This window comes from Oxyura jamaicensis, chromosome Z (assembly GCF_011077185.1).
Source record: "Oxyura jamaicensis isolate SHBP4307 breed ruddy duck chromosome Z, BPBGC_Ojam_1.0, whole genome shotgun sequence".
Taxonomy (NCBI): domain Eukaryota; kingdom Metazoa; phylum Chordata; class Aves; order Anseriformes; family Anatidae; genus Oxyura; species Oxyura jamaicensis.
This window is the reverse complement of record NC_048926.1, coordinates 21,644,010-21,661,052: the sequence shown is the minus strand read 5'-3', so window position 1 is coordinate 21,661,052 and position 17,043 is coordinate 21,644,010. Positions and strand designations below refer to the sequence as shown.

Here is a 17,043-nt window from a genome sequence, read left to right as displayed (position 1 = left end):
TTTGGTATTGGAATGGTACTGAGTGCTAGCAGACACTTGTTTTGCATTGTGCTGATAGTAGTTGTCAGATAAGCAGTTACAGTGATGACAATTACTTTAATTTATAATCCAAGTCTTGCAGTAAAACAGTTCAAGATGAAAAGCTAAACATTTAGTGAAAAATTCAACTTGTTCCCTAATGCATATGAAAATGAATGAATATGCTAATTCAGAGGTATTACTCAAAGTTAATCACAATATTATGATGCCACTATCAGCCAGAAGTATGTCCATCACTCCTGACAGCCTGTGCTGGTATTTGTTACTGTGCACTAAAATAAACTTCTGCTAACGTTTCACCACATGGAGCAATGCAAGGCTTGAACATCTGAGAACAGAGCAGGTCTGGCTCATCTGCACGCAGCTGTGCTGACAATCCCTACCTGCACACAGATGCTGTGTAGGGTTCTAATGCAGAGACCATCCTCCTGTCCATGTCTGGAGAAGGGGTAGTTGGACCTCCCTCCACCCAAGATCACAGAGCCCCATGTGATCTAATGAGCATATGGGATTTTACCAAAAAGTGCTTTAAGATACAGAAATATTGTTTCCCGACCTGTGGTTGCTCTGCAGGCCTTGCAGTGATGCTATGCAGTGGGAAAAAAAAAAAAAAAAAAAAAAAAAATAGCAGGACTGACCAGACCCACACAACAAATGGAATTTTAATGAAATAACAGCATGTCTGTAGAGTAAAGAAGGAGGAAGGGGAGAACATTTGGAGTGATGGTGTTCTTCCCAAGAAACCATTACACGTGACAAGCCCTGCTTTCCTGGATGTGGCTGAACACCCGCCTGCTGATGAGAAGTAGTGAATGGATTCCATTTTGCTTTACTCGTGTGTAGCTTTTGCTTTACCTAATAAAATTTGTCTCGATCCAAGAGTTCTTGTGTTTTCACCTTTAGGATTCTCTCCCCCATCCCATCTAGAGACAGTGAAGAACAGCTGTGTGGTAATAGATGCCTGCAAGTTTAAACCACAACAGTATGGTTATCTGGTAAGATTATCAAAAGTATAAGTATCTCTACCTTTAAATAGTTAATCAAGTCTGAGAAAAAAAAGTTTTATCCTAAAAGCTTAATTACCCTTTAGTCAAGCAAACAAACTTCAGCCTTGAAGGTGGAAGACTAGAACTTAAAAGGAAAGCTAAAAATGCAAGAGTCTTCTCCTCACCCCAAACCCAGATATGAAAGACAAAGACACATAGAAAGGAGAAGCTTTGCCCTGTCATTCCTGCAGCTGCCAGGTAACTAATAAAGATAGCTTTGAGTTTCATTTGAGTCTCAAGTTTGTAGATAATTGTTTGAAATGTGACATTCTGGACTCAAACTTTTCAGTAACAATTATGAAGTATCTCAGTGATATGACTTTGCTGAAAAAGAAAAGAACTGAAACAGTGGATAACAGCAACTTTAAGTCCAAGTACAGTCCAGAGTTAATGGAAATTAATTATTCACTAAACTCTGGAGAGCTTCACTGTGTTACAACAGCTAAAAGGGAGACAGAATGAACTCAAGCAAAAGTAAGAAAAATTTTGTAACAGAAATAAAGAAATTGGTGACAAAAATGAAAACCTCCATCTTCGGACAGATATACCTTGGCATTCTCTAACCCCTTGACAAATACAGTTTAAGTGTTACAATCTAAGTTTCTTTTTCCTTAAGACAATTTAAACTAAAGTTATCACATTTCACTCCTGAAGGAATGCTTCTACTCACAGTTTTACCGGTCTGCTTGTATGGCTAAATGTGGAGTCAAGAAATGGTAACAGGACAAAGAGAAAATTATAGGTACGCAATAACAAAACAAGCAACTACTGATACTGAACCACACTGCTGGATGCCTCATGACATATATTATCAAGTTCCTTCATACTTCTCAGACATAGCTTTGTGAAACAAAGTCAGTAACGGTAAAGAAAACAGCATGACTTGTAACAGCACATAATATGTTTTGAGGCATCATCCTGAAATTTAATTGACATTTTTCTGTTTTCCTCTCTGGAAACACCATAAATTGCAGCACTCTTTTATAACTCATAAGGAACAAAGGAATCCCCAGTTACATGCTGTGCACAGCCACGTACAGAGAAATTATACTGTCCGTTTTGACATTATACCTAAGAAGTCTGTCACCATAGGCCAACTAGACAAAAATAAGTTTCTCCTCTTCCCTCCTCCCTTCAGCACTTTATTCTGTTGAGGAATAAGCAGTAATGACGAAGGGGAAAAACGCTGCCTTTGAATCACCAACTACCCTCAAGATTTCTCTACAATTTCTCTAAGTTTAATAACCTCGCTACATCCTAAAGGGTCTGCTCTAAAAATCAAATGTACACAATAGATTTTGGATGTCCTTAATCTTACAAAGAGGATGCTATTCAATCCTGAATATATCATAGGACCCACTTCTACTAAGACTGGTAACTTAAAACAGCAACAGTACATGTGAACCCTATCAGCTTGTGAGAGAATTCACATATAGCAGGATTTTCTTTTGCAAGGAAAAGAAGTATTCAACTTCTTCAGCCTGGAATCTCAGGCATATATAGGTTTATGTGTGCATATAATGTTTAACAAACTTCAATCAAAAACTGTTTCCTGTTGAAACAGTTCCTTACAGCTGCAGAAAAATGCTGTCACAGGCAATTAAGAAGTAAGACTGAGAAATCAAGGTATTACCACTGCATAAAAGCAGCTCCTAAATCAGATTCTGCTCCTCAGTGTGGAATCAAAAACACTTCCTGTTACAATTAACAGCAAACAAAAAAAAAATAAAAATTTCCTTATACAATCCATCATTCTTCATGCATAGAAAAATCACACACAGTCATGAAACACTTTGTAAACTCTAGCCACACCCAATTTACATTTATTCTTTCAGCCGTACAGTGAGAAAAAAAGAAATCTGCTTTTTCTTTGTGAACACATTATTTTCAGCTTTCAGTAGGCTCTTCCATTCCAGAGGGAAGGTTAGAGTTTTTTTCTTTTGTATCTTTTGAAAGGAAAAATGGACATATAAAATCTTGTTTTCGCTTATTTAGAAGCCTTGTAAAAATTCTTGTAGCTGTGCAACTACTTCTGTATCCACAGTTTCCATAAGTGCATGGAAACCTTGTTCTCCCAGCAATTCCTGCTGTGCCTTTAGCTTCTCATAGACGAATTGCTGCAATGACACAGTGTGTACGGGGTCCTTCAGTGCAAGCTGTGGGAAACGAGAAAAAATTATAAGAATGCACTTAAAATACTGCAAGTACTCATCTCTATAATAATCTGAGCCCAGGAAAGAAATCTACAATTCTTTGTAATTAATTGAGAAACATAAACTGTAAAACAAAGATCAAATTGATTATTATCAAAAGCAAACATCAGCCTAACACCATTTGAAACAATCATCTCAAACCATGAACGCAATCTGTTGTAAAGCTTCACCCTTCTATAAGACAATTTCAAAGCTGCTTTGTTGAAATGAATTCTGCTGAATAAATTCTGCTGAAATTCATTCTGCTGAATGAATTCTCCATAACTCCTAAGAAACACATCAGGTGTGCTACCATGATAAGCATTTTAGATAGTGTATCAACTATGATCAGTTATATTTTATTTATAAGGAAACGAAGAAACTAGTTCAACTAGTGCAGCACTAGATTTATATGACAAGATCTGGAAATAATCATATTTACAATTAGGTCAATATTTAGGTGTTAGGTCAATAGCTGAAATAAATTGTTCATATGCATAAAGAATAAACACTTCTTCAGTAGCAGTACTTATATAACAATCTGTCCAGCTGTATCATGCAAATCTCTTTTAGGCAGGGACCAACAGAATATTTGTCTATTTTAAACAATAACTGCAGAAGAGGTACATATAAGGGCTACACTGATAGAAGACCAATTTTGAAATCAGTAGAGAGGGCTTGGCTGGCTACAGACACAGACAGGCATGCAGCATTTGTTCCCCTGTCCACCAGGGTGGTTCATGGGGTGGTGAGAACACCTAGAGCTTGCAGCATCACAAAGTATTAGGATGTTGAAATAACAACAAAACCACTGCAGATGCATGAGCTTCTGCTTATCTTAGTATCAAAACCAAACAGCACTACTGTTTACGCTGCAAGGTCAGGAAACAACATATAATGCTGGGTTTCAAAGCCCACTAAAAAAGAAAACCTTCTGAACCTGTATACCCTGCTGTGCCATTTCCAAAGAAACAAGTGTGTTGGGTCTGTCTGGGATGGAGTCACCTTTCCCTGCAGCAGCCCACACAGTGCTGTGCTCTGCACTCGTAGCTGGAACAGCACTGGTATCACTCCAGTGTTGTGTCCGCTACTGCATAGTGCTGGCATAGCATCAGGACTCCAAGCCCCCAAGAGCCAGCCAGGGGGTGGGCAATTGATGGAGAGGATCATCAGAGGAGCATCACCAGGGCAGCTGACCTAAACCGACCACAGGGATATTCCATAACACTTGATGTCACACTCAGCAATAAAAGGGGGGCTTGCGTGGGGAAAGGCGGTGCTCCTGAACAACCGGTACGCGTTTTGAGGCCCTGCTTCCCAGGACGTGGCCAAACATCGCTCGTTGATGGGAAGTAGAGAATAACGTTTTTTCCTTTCTCTCTGTGCTTCCGCACGGCCTTGTTGTTTCTTTTTTTTTTCTCGCCATTCCCCTTCCCTTTAATTAAATCATTCTCATCTCAAACCTCGAGCTCTTTGTGTTGTCTTTTCTCCCCCTTCCTCTTTGAGGAGGGGAGGAGTGACAGAGCAATTGTGGTGGAGCTTGGCTGCACACTCGAGTAAAACCACCACATCAGCGCATACTAAAAGCACATAACTATACTTTATTCCTTTTCATTCTTATTTCACAGTGTATTGCCGTAGTCTGTTGCATTATTACAGCATTATCTTAGCAGCCACTATGTAAAAATCTAAAGTGAAAATTACACAGGATTTTTGCTACAAGCAAAAGACTATTTCCAGTAATGTACATTTATTGATCAAATTCCTTTGTTGGGTTAAATCAGAACAAGGAATTATGGCATTTAATTCTTCTCTGACTACAAGCTAAGGGATGGAATTAGCATCACATGGGGATTTATATCTATGGGAATGCAATATCAGAAGTATGCCTTATTAAATAAGCTATCTGTCCTGACAAATGAGGTTGAACACAGAGGCATCGTTTCATCAGTAAGAGTACAGATATCTACTGCCTAATACAGAGTTTTTATTTTTCCAGAGCAGTAGTAATCACAGGTCACTCTCAACCTGTGAGCTGTGTCTTTGTAACATTAATGGATGAATCTACAAAACCCTTATTTAAATAAAAAAAAACTTATTGCATATTCAGAAATAATTCACGCATATCATAATGTTGCATGCTTTGAGATAAACTGGAACAAAATAAAGAGAATCTCTTCTGTTTTGGTATGATAGAAAAAAAAAGGAGTAATTCAATTTTAATAGGGGGTGGAAGACATTAAGGTTTACTTATGTATTAAACAATACTACAGCAAAACATAGGGACATACTGAGAGAAACAACCACATGAGCATGGGACTTAAAATGTAAATACTTACATTTGCCTATTAGTGGTTTGTTTCAAAAATAAAAGCAAAGAAAGAGAAAAACACCCCAAAACATTGTAATTATAAAAATAAGTGCTAGTCCTTAATCTGTTTACGGTCACATTAACATACAAGTTGTAAATCTCATCATTCCCTATATAGCCCTCTGTCTTCTTAGCCTTTGATCCTTCACCATTTTATAATATCCATCTATTTTACATTTCTATGGTGAAGTAAGATCTTTTTACTACTTATTCCTAGCATTTTATAACAATAGTATAACGTTATTATAATCCAAACATTGTGTAACAATTTTTTCAACATATTCTTTCCCCTTTTGAAAAGGACAAATTGCAGTAAGATTTTAATCTTTTTTGTATAGTAGTAATTCTCAGTAAATGTAGTCTGGTTGCTAGAATACTCAAGCTTCTCAAATTGAAATACTGTCACATACATTCTAAACTACAGCTACAATAGTCTAGATCTACCAAGGTGTATTGAGTTCACAACACAAGGGTTTGGTACCATGGGGGCTGTAGATGTGGCCTCTGTGAGCAGAGCCCAGCAGCTGTCCCATGTCAGATCAGAGCCAGCTCCAGCTGGTTCCAAAAGGGACCTGCTGCTGGCCAGAGCTGAGCCAGGGAGAGACTCTGGTTGGGTGTCTGGGAGAGCAGACTGAAGAAAGGGAAAAATATTGCTGCACAACAGCTGGGAGAGAGGGGTGAGAGCCAGCCCTGCAGCCCCCCAGGTGAGTGCAGCAGGAGGGCAGGAGGTGCTCCAGGCAGGCAGCAGCAGTTCCCCTGCGGGCTGTGGAGAGGCCCCTGGTGGAGCAGGCTGTCCCCCTGCAGCCCATGGGTCCCACACGGAGCAGATCTCCATGCTGCAGCCCGTGGAGGAGCCCCCGGTGGAGCAGGTGGATGTGGCCTGGAGGAGGCTGCGGCCCATGGAGAGCCCCCGCAGGAGCAGGCCCCGGGCCAGAGCTGCAGCCCGTGGAGAGGAGCCCACGCAGGAGCAGGGCTCTGGGGGGAGCTGCCGCCCACCTGTGGGGGACCCGTGCTGGAGCAGTTTGCTCCTGGGGGATGGACCCTGTGGTACGGAGCCGTGTGGGAGCAGTGCTTGAAGAGCTGCTGCCTGTGGGCAGCCCCCACAGGCCCAGTTCGGGAAGGATGGCATCCGTGGGAGGGACCCCACGGGGAGCAGGGGCAGAGAGGAACCATGAAGGAGCAGTGAAGACAGCGGACATGAAGCCTTAGGGAGTGACTGCAGCCCCCATTCCGTTCCCCCGTACTACTTGGAGGGAGGATTTAGGAGAGGGTAGTTGGGGTAAGTTGTCTTACACTTGCTTTTAGTTTTTGCTGCTAGTCTCTTAGTTACAGGCAATAAATTACATTAATCTTCCCTAAACTGAGTCTGTTTGTCTGTGATGCTCAGCATTGGTGAATGCTGGGTCGTCCTTATCTCAATACATGACCCTTTTTTCTTATTTTCTTCCCTTGCTCTTTTGAGGAGGGAGAGTGAGAGAGCAGCATGTTGGAGCGCTGCTGCCCATTGGTGTTGAACTGCCACACAAGGTTATATTCTTCAGTAGCAGTGTTAGAACAATCTACAGGGTTTAAAAAAACAACAACAACAACAAAAAAAAACACATCCTGCCAAGCAAAGAAAGCAGTTTCCGAACAATTTGCTTTTGTTAATGAGTGATTGTAATTTGGAGCACAAAACACATTTCTAGTTAGTTTCATAGCTCAAAACAGTAAAGCATAAAATTACTGTAGGAAATACTGCACAGAAATGGACAGGTCTTCTCATAGTTGTGACCCTCACAACTAATCCTCAGCAACTAGACTAATGGCATGTACTACATACTTGCCTTGGGAAACAACTCTAAAAAGCTGTTTGCTAACGACCATTTTACTCACAAACCCATTAATAATCCACAGATGTAGTTAACTAAATAAATTCAGTGACCCTACCAAAAATCTCTGCTGAAGTACTCATTATTATGTGTGAAGACAGAACAATTTCCTGAAAATATCAACTTTAATTGTTCTATTCTTCTAAAAAAAATTCCTCCATGTAACTATTTCATATTTACAAAGCATATTCCCTGATATCTAAAGAAAAAAGAAGGTGAAAACAAAGAAGAAACAGGCTTTAAGTCAACGGGAAAAAAAGCTTCTAATATTTATAACCAATGTCCACTAATAAGCCCCAGCTTTAAGACCATTTTTTTCCTAATTTTCACAAGCTCTGGAATACAATTATGCATATAATGCTATTCTAGAACACAAATGGTGATTTTCAGTTTCCAGACAGAAGTGCTGCTTTCTTTTGAAATATAAGGTTTGAATCCTTGCATAGTTTTGCAAAGCTCATTGGAACTTCAAATCTGAGCTCTTGCTAGCATCTCTTAATTATACTGGCTCTCTCTAACATCTCTTTGAGGTGCTAACACACTGGCACTTGTCAGGTGGCAGACAGCAATTCCAAAGATCTTTTGAATAATCTCTGCAATACTACTAAGAAGTAATTGTATAAAATTTTGTTTAGGTTATTGCAACAGGCATAAACATCTCCCACCATCTGTTCAATACAGCAACACTGTAAGCCAGTAGGGACTTTTGTAGTATGATTAATGCTTGCTGTCATAAGCACCAGCTAATGTTTCTAAGCCATATGGGACTTAGTCTTCTGACTTAAATTCAAGGAGTTAAATACACTAATTTGATTTCATTCAGATCATCACATCAAAAAATATTTTGAGTAAATTAAATATGCTTTCCTTCTACTTTACACTTCGGAACTTGTACTCAGAACTTTGAAAAATGAAACAGCTTAGTGTAACTAGTTTATAGATAATATTAAACAATCGGCTGCAATCTTAGCTGAATAATCAAGCAAAATGATCAGTTTGGTAGAACACTGAACACTCAAGCTCTGATCTTTCATTTTATAACACCACAGAAAATGCTGCCTCAGGTAGAAGTCTCCCCTAAGCATAACAGAATTTCACCAAGGTATTTGGGTACACCTCAGTGCATATGCATTTTAAAACAAAGGTCCTTCAACATTAACAGTGGAAGTCAGTAATCAAGTCTATAAATTACTTTTGTTATGATAAAATTATAATAGTACCTGGTTTAAAAGATGACCTTTCAGATGTTTTCAGCCAATTCTACCTGATTTTTCTAGGAACAATTGTCCTCTTGAAAACTGGCTTGATAAGCACCGAGCATCTAACATCAGTCTGGCTCAAACAACCATATCAATATTAACACTTGCTATTATTCTGCAAACACTAGGTCAGGGACAATCTTTGAATTAAAGTATGTATGTTGTGCTCCTACCTGTGTGGCTAGACTTTTTTTTTTTTTTTTTGATTGAAACACTCCTGATACAGAGAAGACCAAAAAGTACTTTACAAATTGATCTTGAATCTGGACATGGATGCCTACTTTAAGGCTGGACTCAAAAAGCAAATTTTCTACCTCACTGGTTGTAAAAAGCAGTTTGAATGAGAAAAGCAGCACACAGGTCTGGAGAAAAATTATGCCGCATACCTCCAAAATCCACCTGCCACCATCAGACTTTCTATAGAATTATCAGTTTTTTGAAACCAGTATTTTGTCATGTGGATCTTTCTCCTCAACATCTTTAGACAACACTCAGAGACACTCATTTTTTAGATAAAATCATACTATTTACAATACATTGTTATATATCATTCAGTACTCAATCAGTGATCTAATCACTACAAGCAAGTCAATGGAATGGTATTTAGAATGCAAGAATGGATAATAAAAGTCTAATAAAACTCAAAGTTTTTGGTAATATTCTGAGTTGACAGGGTTGACAAGGTTTCCAGAATTTGAAAGAATCTCTTCAGTTTAAAGATGACCACTGATACTAAAGAAAGGAAGAGTGGCGGACATGAAATATTTACCAAGATGATTCTTATCTTCAGACTGGGAAAGATTTGAAAAATGATTTATGCTGTGTTATGTCCTTTACATTTAACAATGATCTCAGATTATAAAATGGAGATGGACAACATGAAATGTTTTCCATGGACTTCTACTAATGTTTTCTTACAGATTTCAATGGGCCTTGCATCAGACCTGTGATTAATCTATAGATTAAGTGTATACTGAGAAATTATACCACAAACAGTGCAATAATAAAAAATGCTCCCAAACCTTTACACATAAGCACATTATTGACGCTTAAGAATCATCTAAACAACATGCTACCATGGACAAAATTTAAGTCTAAATAAAATTTTAATAGGAAAGTAGTTCATTTTTCTTCCCTAGTTTCAAACAGACACCTGAAAACGGTTAACTCCCTTTTTGAACAATGACTAGAGTTCATCAAAACATACACATTAAGTGAACATAAAAAAACATTTCAGTCTATATACTATATGCAATGCGAAGTCATGAATCACTCTCCATCTATGCACATTTTCTTCAACATATTTACAAGAACAAAATATAACAATAGCTGATAAATGCTGATTAAACAAAGTTATCACAAACTTCTGAAGCACTGTCTAGCTAAAACTGTCTTTAGTAATAATGATCTATTACTATAGTAATATCTAATGATCTATTACTATAGTAATATAGTAAATAGTGATCTATAGTAATAATGAAGAGAGGATAATGACAGGATAAAGGGATAGATCATAGAAAAACATCTAGACCCAGTGCAAACATCAGGAAGTCACACTTAGCATGGACCATGACAGCATTTTCTTTTTTTAAAAATCTTTTCATTCTTGCCTGATGAGGTTTAAACTCTGATTTATGAAGCAGAATTTAAGAGTTTTTATTGAAGTTCTTACAAACTTTAAGCCCTACCAAACAAGCTGCTTATTCGGCATGTAGAATATGTAAGAGGGTATACACCTCTTGCAGTAATTAGATAGAACAGGAGACTGGAAACTTTCTTAAATCAATTACAGCTTCCCATTAGGTGGGTCCAAATCTTCTTTACACCCCAAATATTTGTTCACATCTTTGTTTCACCAGAGTTACTTGCTACTGCATCTGTTATAAACATCACCAGAAATTGTCTGCTGATGCTATGACATAAAAGAGAAAGCTTCCAGTGCAGGTGGATGGGAATGGTCCCTGTGGATGTTTTGTTTTTAATCCAGTTTTGCAAATCGAATGCTAGTTGTACTTTCACAGCCCAGTGTCACATAATAACCAGGATTGGCACACTCCTACTACGAGTAACCTACCCAAATCACCTGCATCATTTGTGCTACTGAAAGCAGGACAATTTAAAATAAACATTTTTGAGAAGTCTCAACTTGTGCACCATCCAGAAAAATAAATACTGAGTAATTTCAGCTGGGATTCAAAATGAATTTCTAGCAGACAATCCTAACAACTAGAGTTTGCTTGCTTTAATAACAGCTGTGAGAAATTGCAGAGAACTAAAGAATATGGTGAACACATTAGCTGAAAAAAATGATAGTAGAGAATGCTCGAGTCTGAAATACATCAGGAATAATCATCTAAGTACAGGAACGAAGAGTGAAACAAAGAAAGATATTCTTACAAGAGGGGCTTGAAATGAGAGAAACAAAGGATTTTCATAATGCTTAGGAACCTAGAAAACACAGTAATAGTGGAAATAGGTATGTCTAGATTATGAGATATGAAACAGAGGAAGCTGCAATGTCTGTGTATGACGTGTTCTATGTAAAACTTCCAAAGACAAAAAGGCTGACTATGTGTTCATGTTGAATGTTAAAGAACAGTAGAGGAAAAATCACAAGCAATTCCTTCAAAAAAAAAAAAAAAAAGGAAAGTTACTTTGCTCAAAGGGAAAATATATTTCTCATGTAAATTTACACCTGACTCATCATGTACTTGCAAGTTTTGGCTCTTCATTACCCAAGCACAGCCATTTCTCTTTAATCACAAACAAAAACTATTATCCAAATGGCCAATGAACTTTGTATTACATATGATCCCAATATAGTTTCTTCATTATGACTGTGTTAATCAATACTGTACTGCTGCACTGAATCGTTTAGGAGCTTAGAATGATACTGGTCATAAAATTATGAGCCCTTTTCACTTCTCTTGTACATTGCCAACAACGGTAATCCATATTAAAATCTACAAAGTCAAAATTTCTAAATGCATACTATACTATTAAAGTCAATCTGTAGCTATAAACTTAAGAGAACTTTGAGTAGAAATTTATTAAAACTTTAGCTATGTAGAAATAAAATATGGATATATTCCAAGAATGCTAATAAAATTGAAGGACTATATTTAAAAATTCACTTGATATTTTTAAAATCTGATTACAAAATCCATTGTATACGTATTTGTATAGAAGTCTATACATATAGTTATGAATTTATTGAGCCCTGTATCTGCAGCTATCTCAATAAATGTATCTATGTATGTAACACAAGATATCTGTATATATTTTATTTCAATATATAAAATCCATTTCAGATTTATCTATATAGATAACCTGCATAGATATAGATATCATCTATCTAGATTAGATATGTACCTAAAGAAACATCACAGTTCTTAAGAATGAATATTATAATTCCGCAACAAACTTGGCCTGCTATGACATACCAGTAAGCTTCAACTTCCTGCATTTTTCAATAAACCATTTTTAAAGCATCTTAATTTTACAACGTCCAGACTTTGTGAACAGATGATGTTTACTTTGGCAACATTTTTTAATACTCAAAAGGAATGCAGAAGCATAAATGTTGTGGTTGCAAAGTTCATCATCAAGCTTTTTCTTTTTGATTCAAGAGATGAATTCTCTAACAAAAACAGCTGAACCAAATCCAAATAATTTAGTCTAATACAAGTGAATTACATAATCATTTCTATAATTGATTAACAGATCTAAAACTTACCATTTTTTTCCTTTTGTCTTGTTCTGTGGGAGGTTCCTCATCTTCTGTAACTTTGGGCTCCTCAAAATGAGACATCAACATGCAGCTAAGAATGGGAATAAAAATAATTTGAGTATACACTATAATTAAAATTTATTTTAAAGCAGTTTTAAAAACACAGGACAGGTAGGAGCAGGTTTGAAAGTCTGGCAATACCTATTAATAAGGCAATACATGCCTGTGGAGATAACACATACTACTGCTTAATCAGATGGCTACTGCCAAATTTCACCTGACTTTCCTTGTTTAGTCTCTCTCCTCTGCCAAGATGATAGCTTCTGAAAAATTTGTCTCAAATTGTAACTGATATCCATTAAAAGAGTTGAAAATTAGCCACCAATTTAAAACCTATTCATGTCTGGGAGAGACAACCAAACTTGGCCACTTTCTAGTGCATAGATGTATATTGTGGCAGCATGTATGTACTTCTTTTTATATCAGTACTGCATTTAACAGTGGGTTATTATTGTTATGACTATTTTTCTTAAAAAAAAAAAAAAAAAGCTTGCATTTAGCAGTTTCCATGGCATCCAATTTACTGCTGACGGACATCTCTTTATTATAAAAATTCCAAGTTTTGATAATTTTCAGTAGTGTTCGACAACTAGTCTTCTATACTTACATATAATACATATGCATCAAAATTGATAGAAAGATATTAAGACCAAATTTACTAAGTGAACAGGTACTTTCATTTTGCAGTGGATTTTATCAAGACTAGCCATCTGTGTCTTGGCAGATCAATTCAGAAATGATACTCAACAAGAACAAGCCTTGGGAAAAGAAAGTCTGAACAGATATATTTTAGCTTGAGTTTTTGCTTAAAAATGCGTTTCTGCATATAGAAAACAGACCAAGTGGGTTTAAAACATGTAACATATCAAATCTACTGTCTCTAGCTAGAGTTTCCCAATCTTTCCAGGTGAGTGCTTATATAAACACTCTGCATCCTGCCATTATGAAAATCAAATACACAAAACCATAGCATTAACAAAATCAGCAGACATTTTTCATTACATTCATACTTTTCCGTGAGATCTTTAACAAGAGAAGCTGAAATCTATTATGGTCATTACTGATGGTTCAAGACAAAATCTGAAGGACATTGAACAGTAAAGTTTTAGGTGGATAGAAATCAATTAGCTTTTGTTTCTAGGCAGATACAAGACTTTTAAACTTGTTTTTCTGTTTTGCTCTGCCCCCAAGTGATAAGTGACTGTATGCACAGATAGTCATATTTTAATTATTATAGTAGGCATAAAGTATTGTAGTAGGCATAAAGCCATTGGTGAAAGTCTTTCTCTAGCAAATATGTTTTCCATTCACATTGCCATCTCCGTTTTGGAAGAATGTACATAAATTCCACCACTTTACCAATTCTTCTTCCTAGAAAACCTGCTTTAAGAACTGAAAGGATGTAAAACCATTCTGGTGACAGCAACTTGCCACCATGTATTAGTAATGTTTTATGGCAAGAACACCAAATAAACCACGTATTACAAAGCAATAGGACAAATGCATGTTATTGCTCATTTTCAGACCTATACTTCTCTACTATATGTTCTACTAGAAAATGAAATAATCCTGGAGCTAAATTCAATAATTTGCTTTAAAGGATATCTGTTACTAAAATGAAGAGAGTTGTGATTATATAAGAAAACATTCATACCTGCTTAGAGCTGTATGAAATACTTGCTAAGCAGCATGGCAAAAGAGCCAAAACTCAGAAGCTGCTTCCAAAGGAATTAGTCATTTCAAAAAAATACAGCAAATCACATTCCCTCTCACCTCATAAATGATATGATGTCTTGCGACTCAATGTATTATGAAGACAAATGTCAATTGCCAAAATATACAACATTATATTCAAATTAAAGTCTGAAAACTTAAGTTCCATAATCATAAACAAAGTAATTCAAAAAAACTAAAGAAGGAAGTAATACACTAAAAAAAAAAAAAAAATGTTAAGATTGGGAAACTTGCAAATATTGGTGAGACAATACTAGAAAAATTGAATGCTCCTCTTTCCAAAAAATCCGGAGGTCTTTTTTAAGATTTCTTCTAATTATTGTTACAATGCAAAATACAAGTTCTGGAAAATCCATCTGAGTGTAAGCTCTTTGCATTGTAAGCCAGGCCACTGCGTTATCGTTTTCAGACCTTGAGCAGAATCCCATCTATAAACAGGCAAGACCTCTACCTCTGCCTTTGTATTTAGAAAAGCTCCTCCAGAACCTCATTCCTCAAACTACAACACTTTCTTCAAATTCCCAGTGTAAAGGTACTCAGGGTCAACTTACACTCAAGCCATCACTATCATTTAATTTGCACAGTTTTCCTGTGCATATTTAACCTTGTTTCATTCTTTATAAGATGCAGTCTTCCTTTTCCTATAGTCAACATAGAAGTTTTATTAGCCTTTCCCCTGAAGTAAATACTAAGAAGCTACACATTGTGATTTCCAGTGAGGTACGTAACTTATTTTTTTCTCTATAAGTTCAAGCTTAAATTCATTTTTCTTCAACCTGGAGGGACCCAATAGCACACACCACTCCAGATGAATGCTTTTACTTAATTTACTTTCAGATGACTTGGAAAATTTTAACTCAAATGTCAGAATCTTTTAAACAGCCCATTCAGTATTTGTCAACAGAAATACGTCCTTGGTTCAGTGTGCCTGTATTTTATAAAGAAAAAACAATGCTGAGAGTTTAGAAATGTACAGTGAGACGTTCTACAGGCCTTCAAGCTTAAAATATAAAGTGAACTAGGACAAAGTTTTATCACATTCGATGTGAAAACACTATCCAAAAAGTATTGGCAAAGCAACATGTTTAGAAATAGAAGTGACTCTATGGTGTTGTCTCTGATAATAAATAAAACAAAGCACCACAGCACACTTCCAGACTTTGCAGATAAATCTTCTATACTGATTAACATTTCAAAGAAAAATAGATGCCTAGTATGGGTCAGCACTTTTGCAATCAATTTTTGGACATAGCTGAGGTGTAGCCTGTATGAACCATTCACACACTGGTACGCAGCCCACCTATTTTAAGGGGAAGGTAAATTAATAGCACATATGCAGGCTGTTCTGTGCCAGCTGGCTTCAGTGACAGAAAACACCCCCTTAAGCATTTAAATAATTAGTCCAGGTACAGGCTATTCTGTCACCAGATAATTATCTGAAAGTTAGAAAATGTTAGATTTTTATCACACAGTAAATACTGTTATTAGGATCTATTATGCCTGTAGGGACCATCCTGCAGAGCACTTTTTTCTCCTATGGGAGAAAAAAGACTCTCTATCATTCTAAAATTATGTAATCAGCACGGAGAAAAATAAAATAAAATAACATTAAAGCAAAACAAACAAACAAACAAAAAACTTAATTCAGTGTTTTTTTGCTGTCTCCAGCTTTGATATAATACCCCTAATAAGCTGGGATTTGGTAGAAGATGAATGAGTGTGATTCCGGCAGCACATTCTCAGCAACCCTGAATCTTCCCACCATAAACAAATCCCCTTCTCCCAGCTCAGGAAACTGCCCTTTCAGGCATTCTCTGTAGCATAACTTAACATATGCTGGTATGTTAAGTGGAACAACTGAAGAACATGAATTCTGCTTGAGGAATAGGTTTCCAAGTGTCTCCACACCTAGGTACACTGGGTATGCTCAATGGATGTGAGGCACTTAAAAAAAATCAGGTAAACACTGGATGTCACATTCAAAGAAACTCTGAACTATTGTTGAGCTATCAACAGTAACCTTTATTGGAAGATAAATATAAAATAGTTACGTGAGCAAAAAGCAAAGCTAAGAATATGAGTATTTTAAGCCATCATTTATTTTTTTTTAATATAAAATTCTTTTCATTTTATGTTTGCCTCCAAGTGTTTTTCTTAGAACCAAAAATTTGCTAAAATTTTGCCAAAAAAAATGTACTATCTTGCTAAAACAGATTCTGTAACAAAAACAGACTCTTATGAGCATGTCTCAAATGCCTACAGAGTTTTCCCAACAAAACACCACACATGCAAAACTATTATGAAACACAAAAATTAGATTTTCCACTTACTCTTTGTACGTTCCTGTTTCAGCATCTTCAGTCATAACGTCATACAGCCCTTCCAATGTGACGTGGATGATACCACAAAATTTATCTTGGATAACACTGGAAAAGAACAGGAAAGTGACTTAGCTAAAGGAACTAAACAGGAAATTTGCTCAATAACTGTAAAGCACAGTTAGTGAGCAGTGATTTCATTACTTACTGCTTAGCTGAGCATGCTATCAAGCAGCTAATTCAATTTTTATTTTGATTATATAAATGACCTAAAGTCACCAAAAAGATGCAGGTAACATTGACTTAAAAAAAAATAATAATACAATGAAAAGTTGCATGCCTTCATTGAAAGTAATTGCAAATAATTGCATACAACTCCAGAAATGAGCAGGGAGTCATACTACTGGCTTATCTTCCGAACAC

The 17,043-nt window shown here is 36.6% G+C and overlaps 1 protein-coding gene across 4 annotated transcripts in view; it reads right to left on the bottom strand.

Moving 5' to 3' along the window:
• Positions 1 to 1,622: 1,622 nt before the first annotated feature.
• The window catches only part of IPO11 (importin 11), a 103,628-nt gene continuing 88,207 nt past the window's right edge, over positions 1,623 to 17,043 (bottom strand). For 3 of the 4 annotated variants that reach the window (XM_035309037.1, XM_035309039.1, XM_035309038.1), the window contains exons 30-32: positions 16,633 to 16,728; positions 12,515 to 12,599; positions 3,077 to 3,241 (exon numbers count right to left, since the gene is read on the bottom strand). In XM_035309037.1, the coding sequence (XP_035164928.1) occupies positions 3,077 to 3,241; positions 12,515 to 12,599; positions 16,633 to 16,728 (346 nt within the window). Of the gene's footprint in view, positions 3,242 to 12,514; positions 12,600 to 16,632; positions 16,729 to 17,043 lie in introns of all 4 variants that reach the window. The other variant, XM_035309040.1, reaches the window with a different exon arrangement.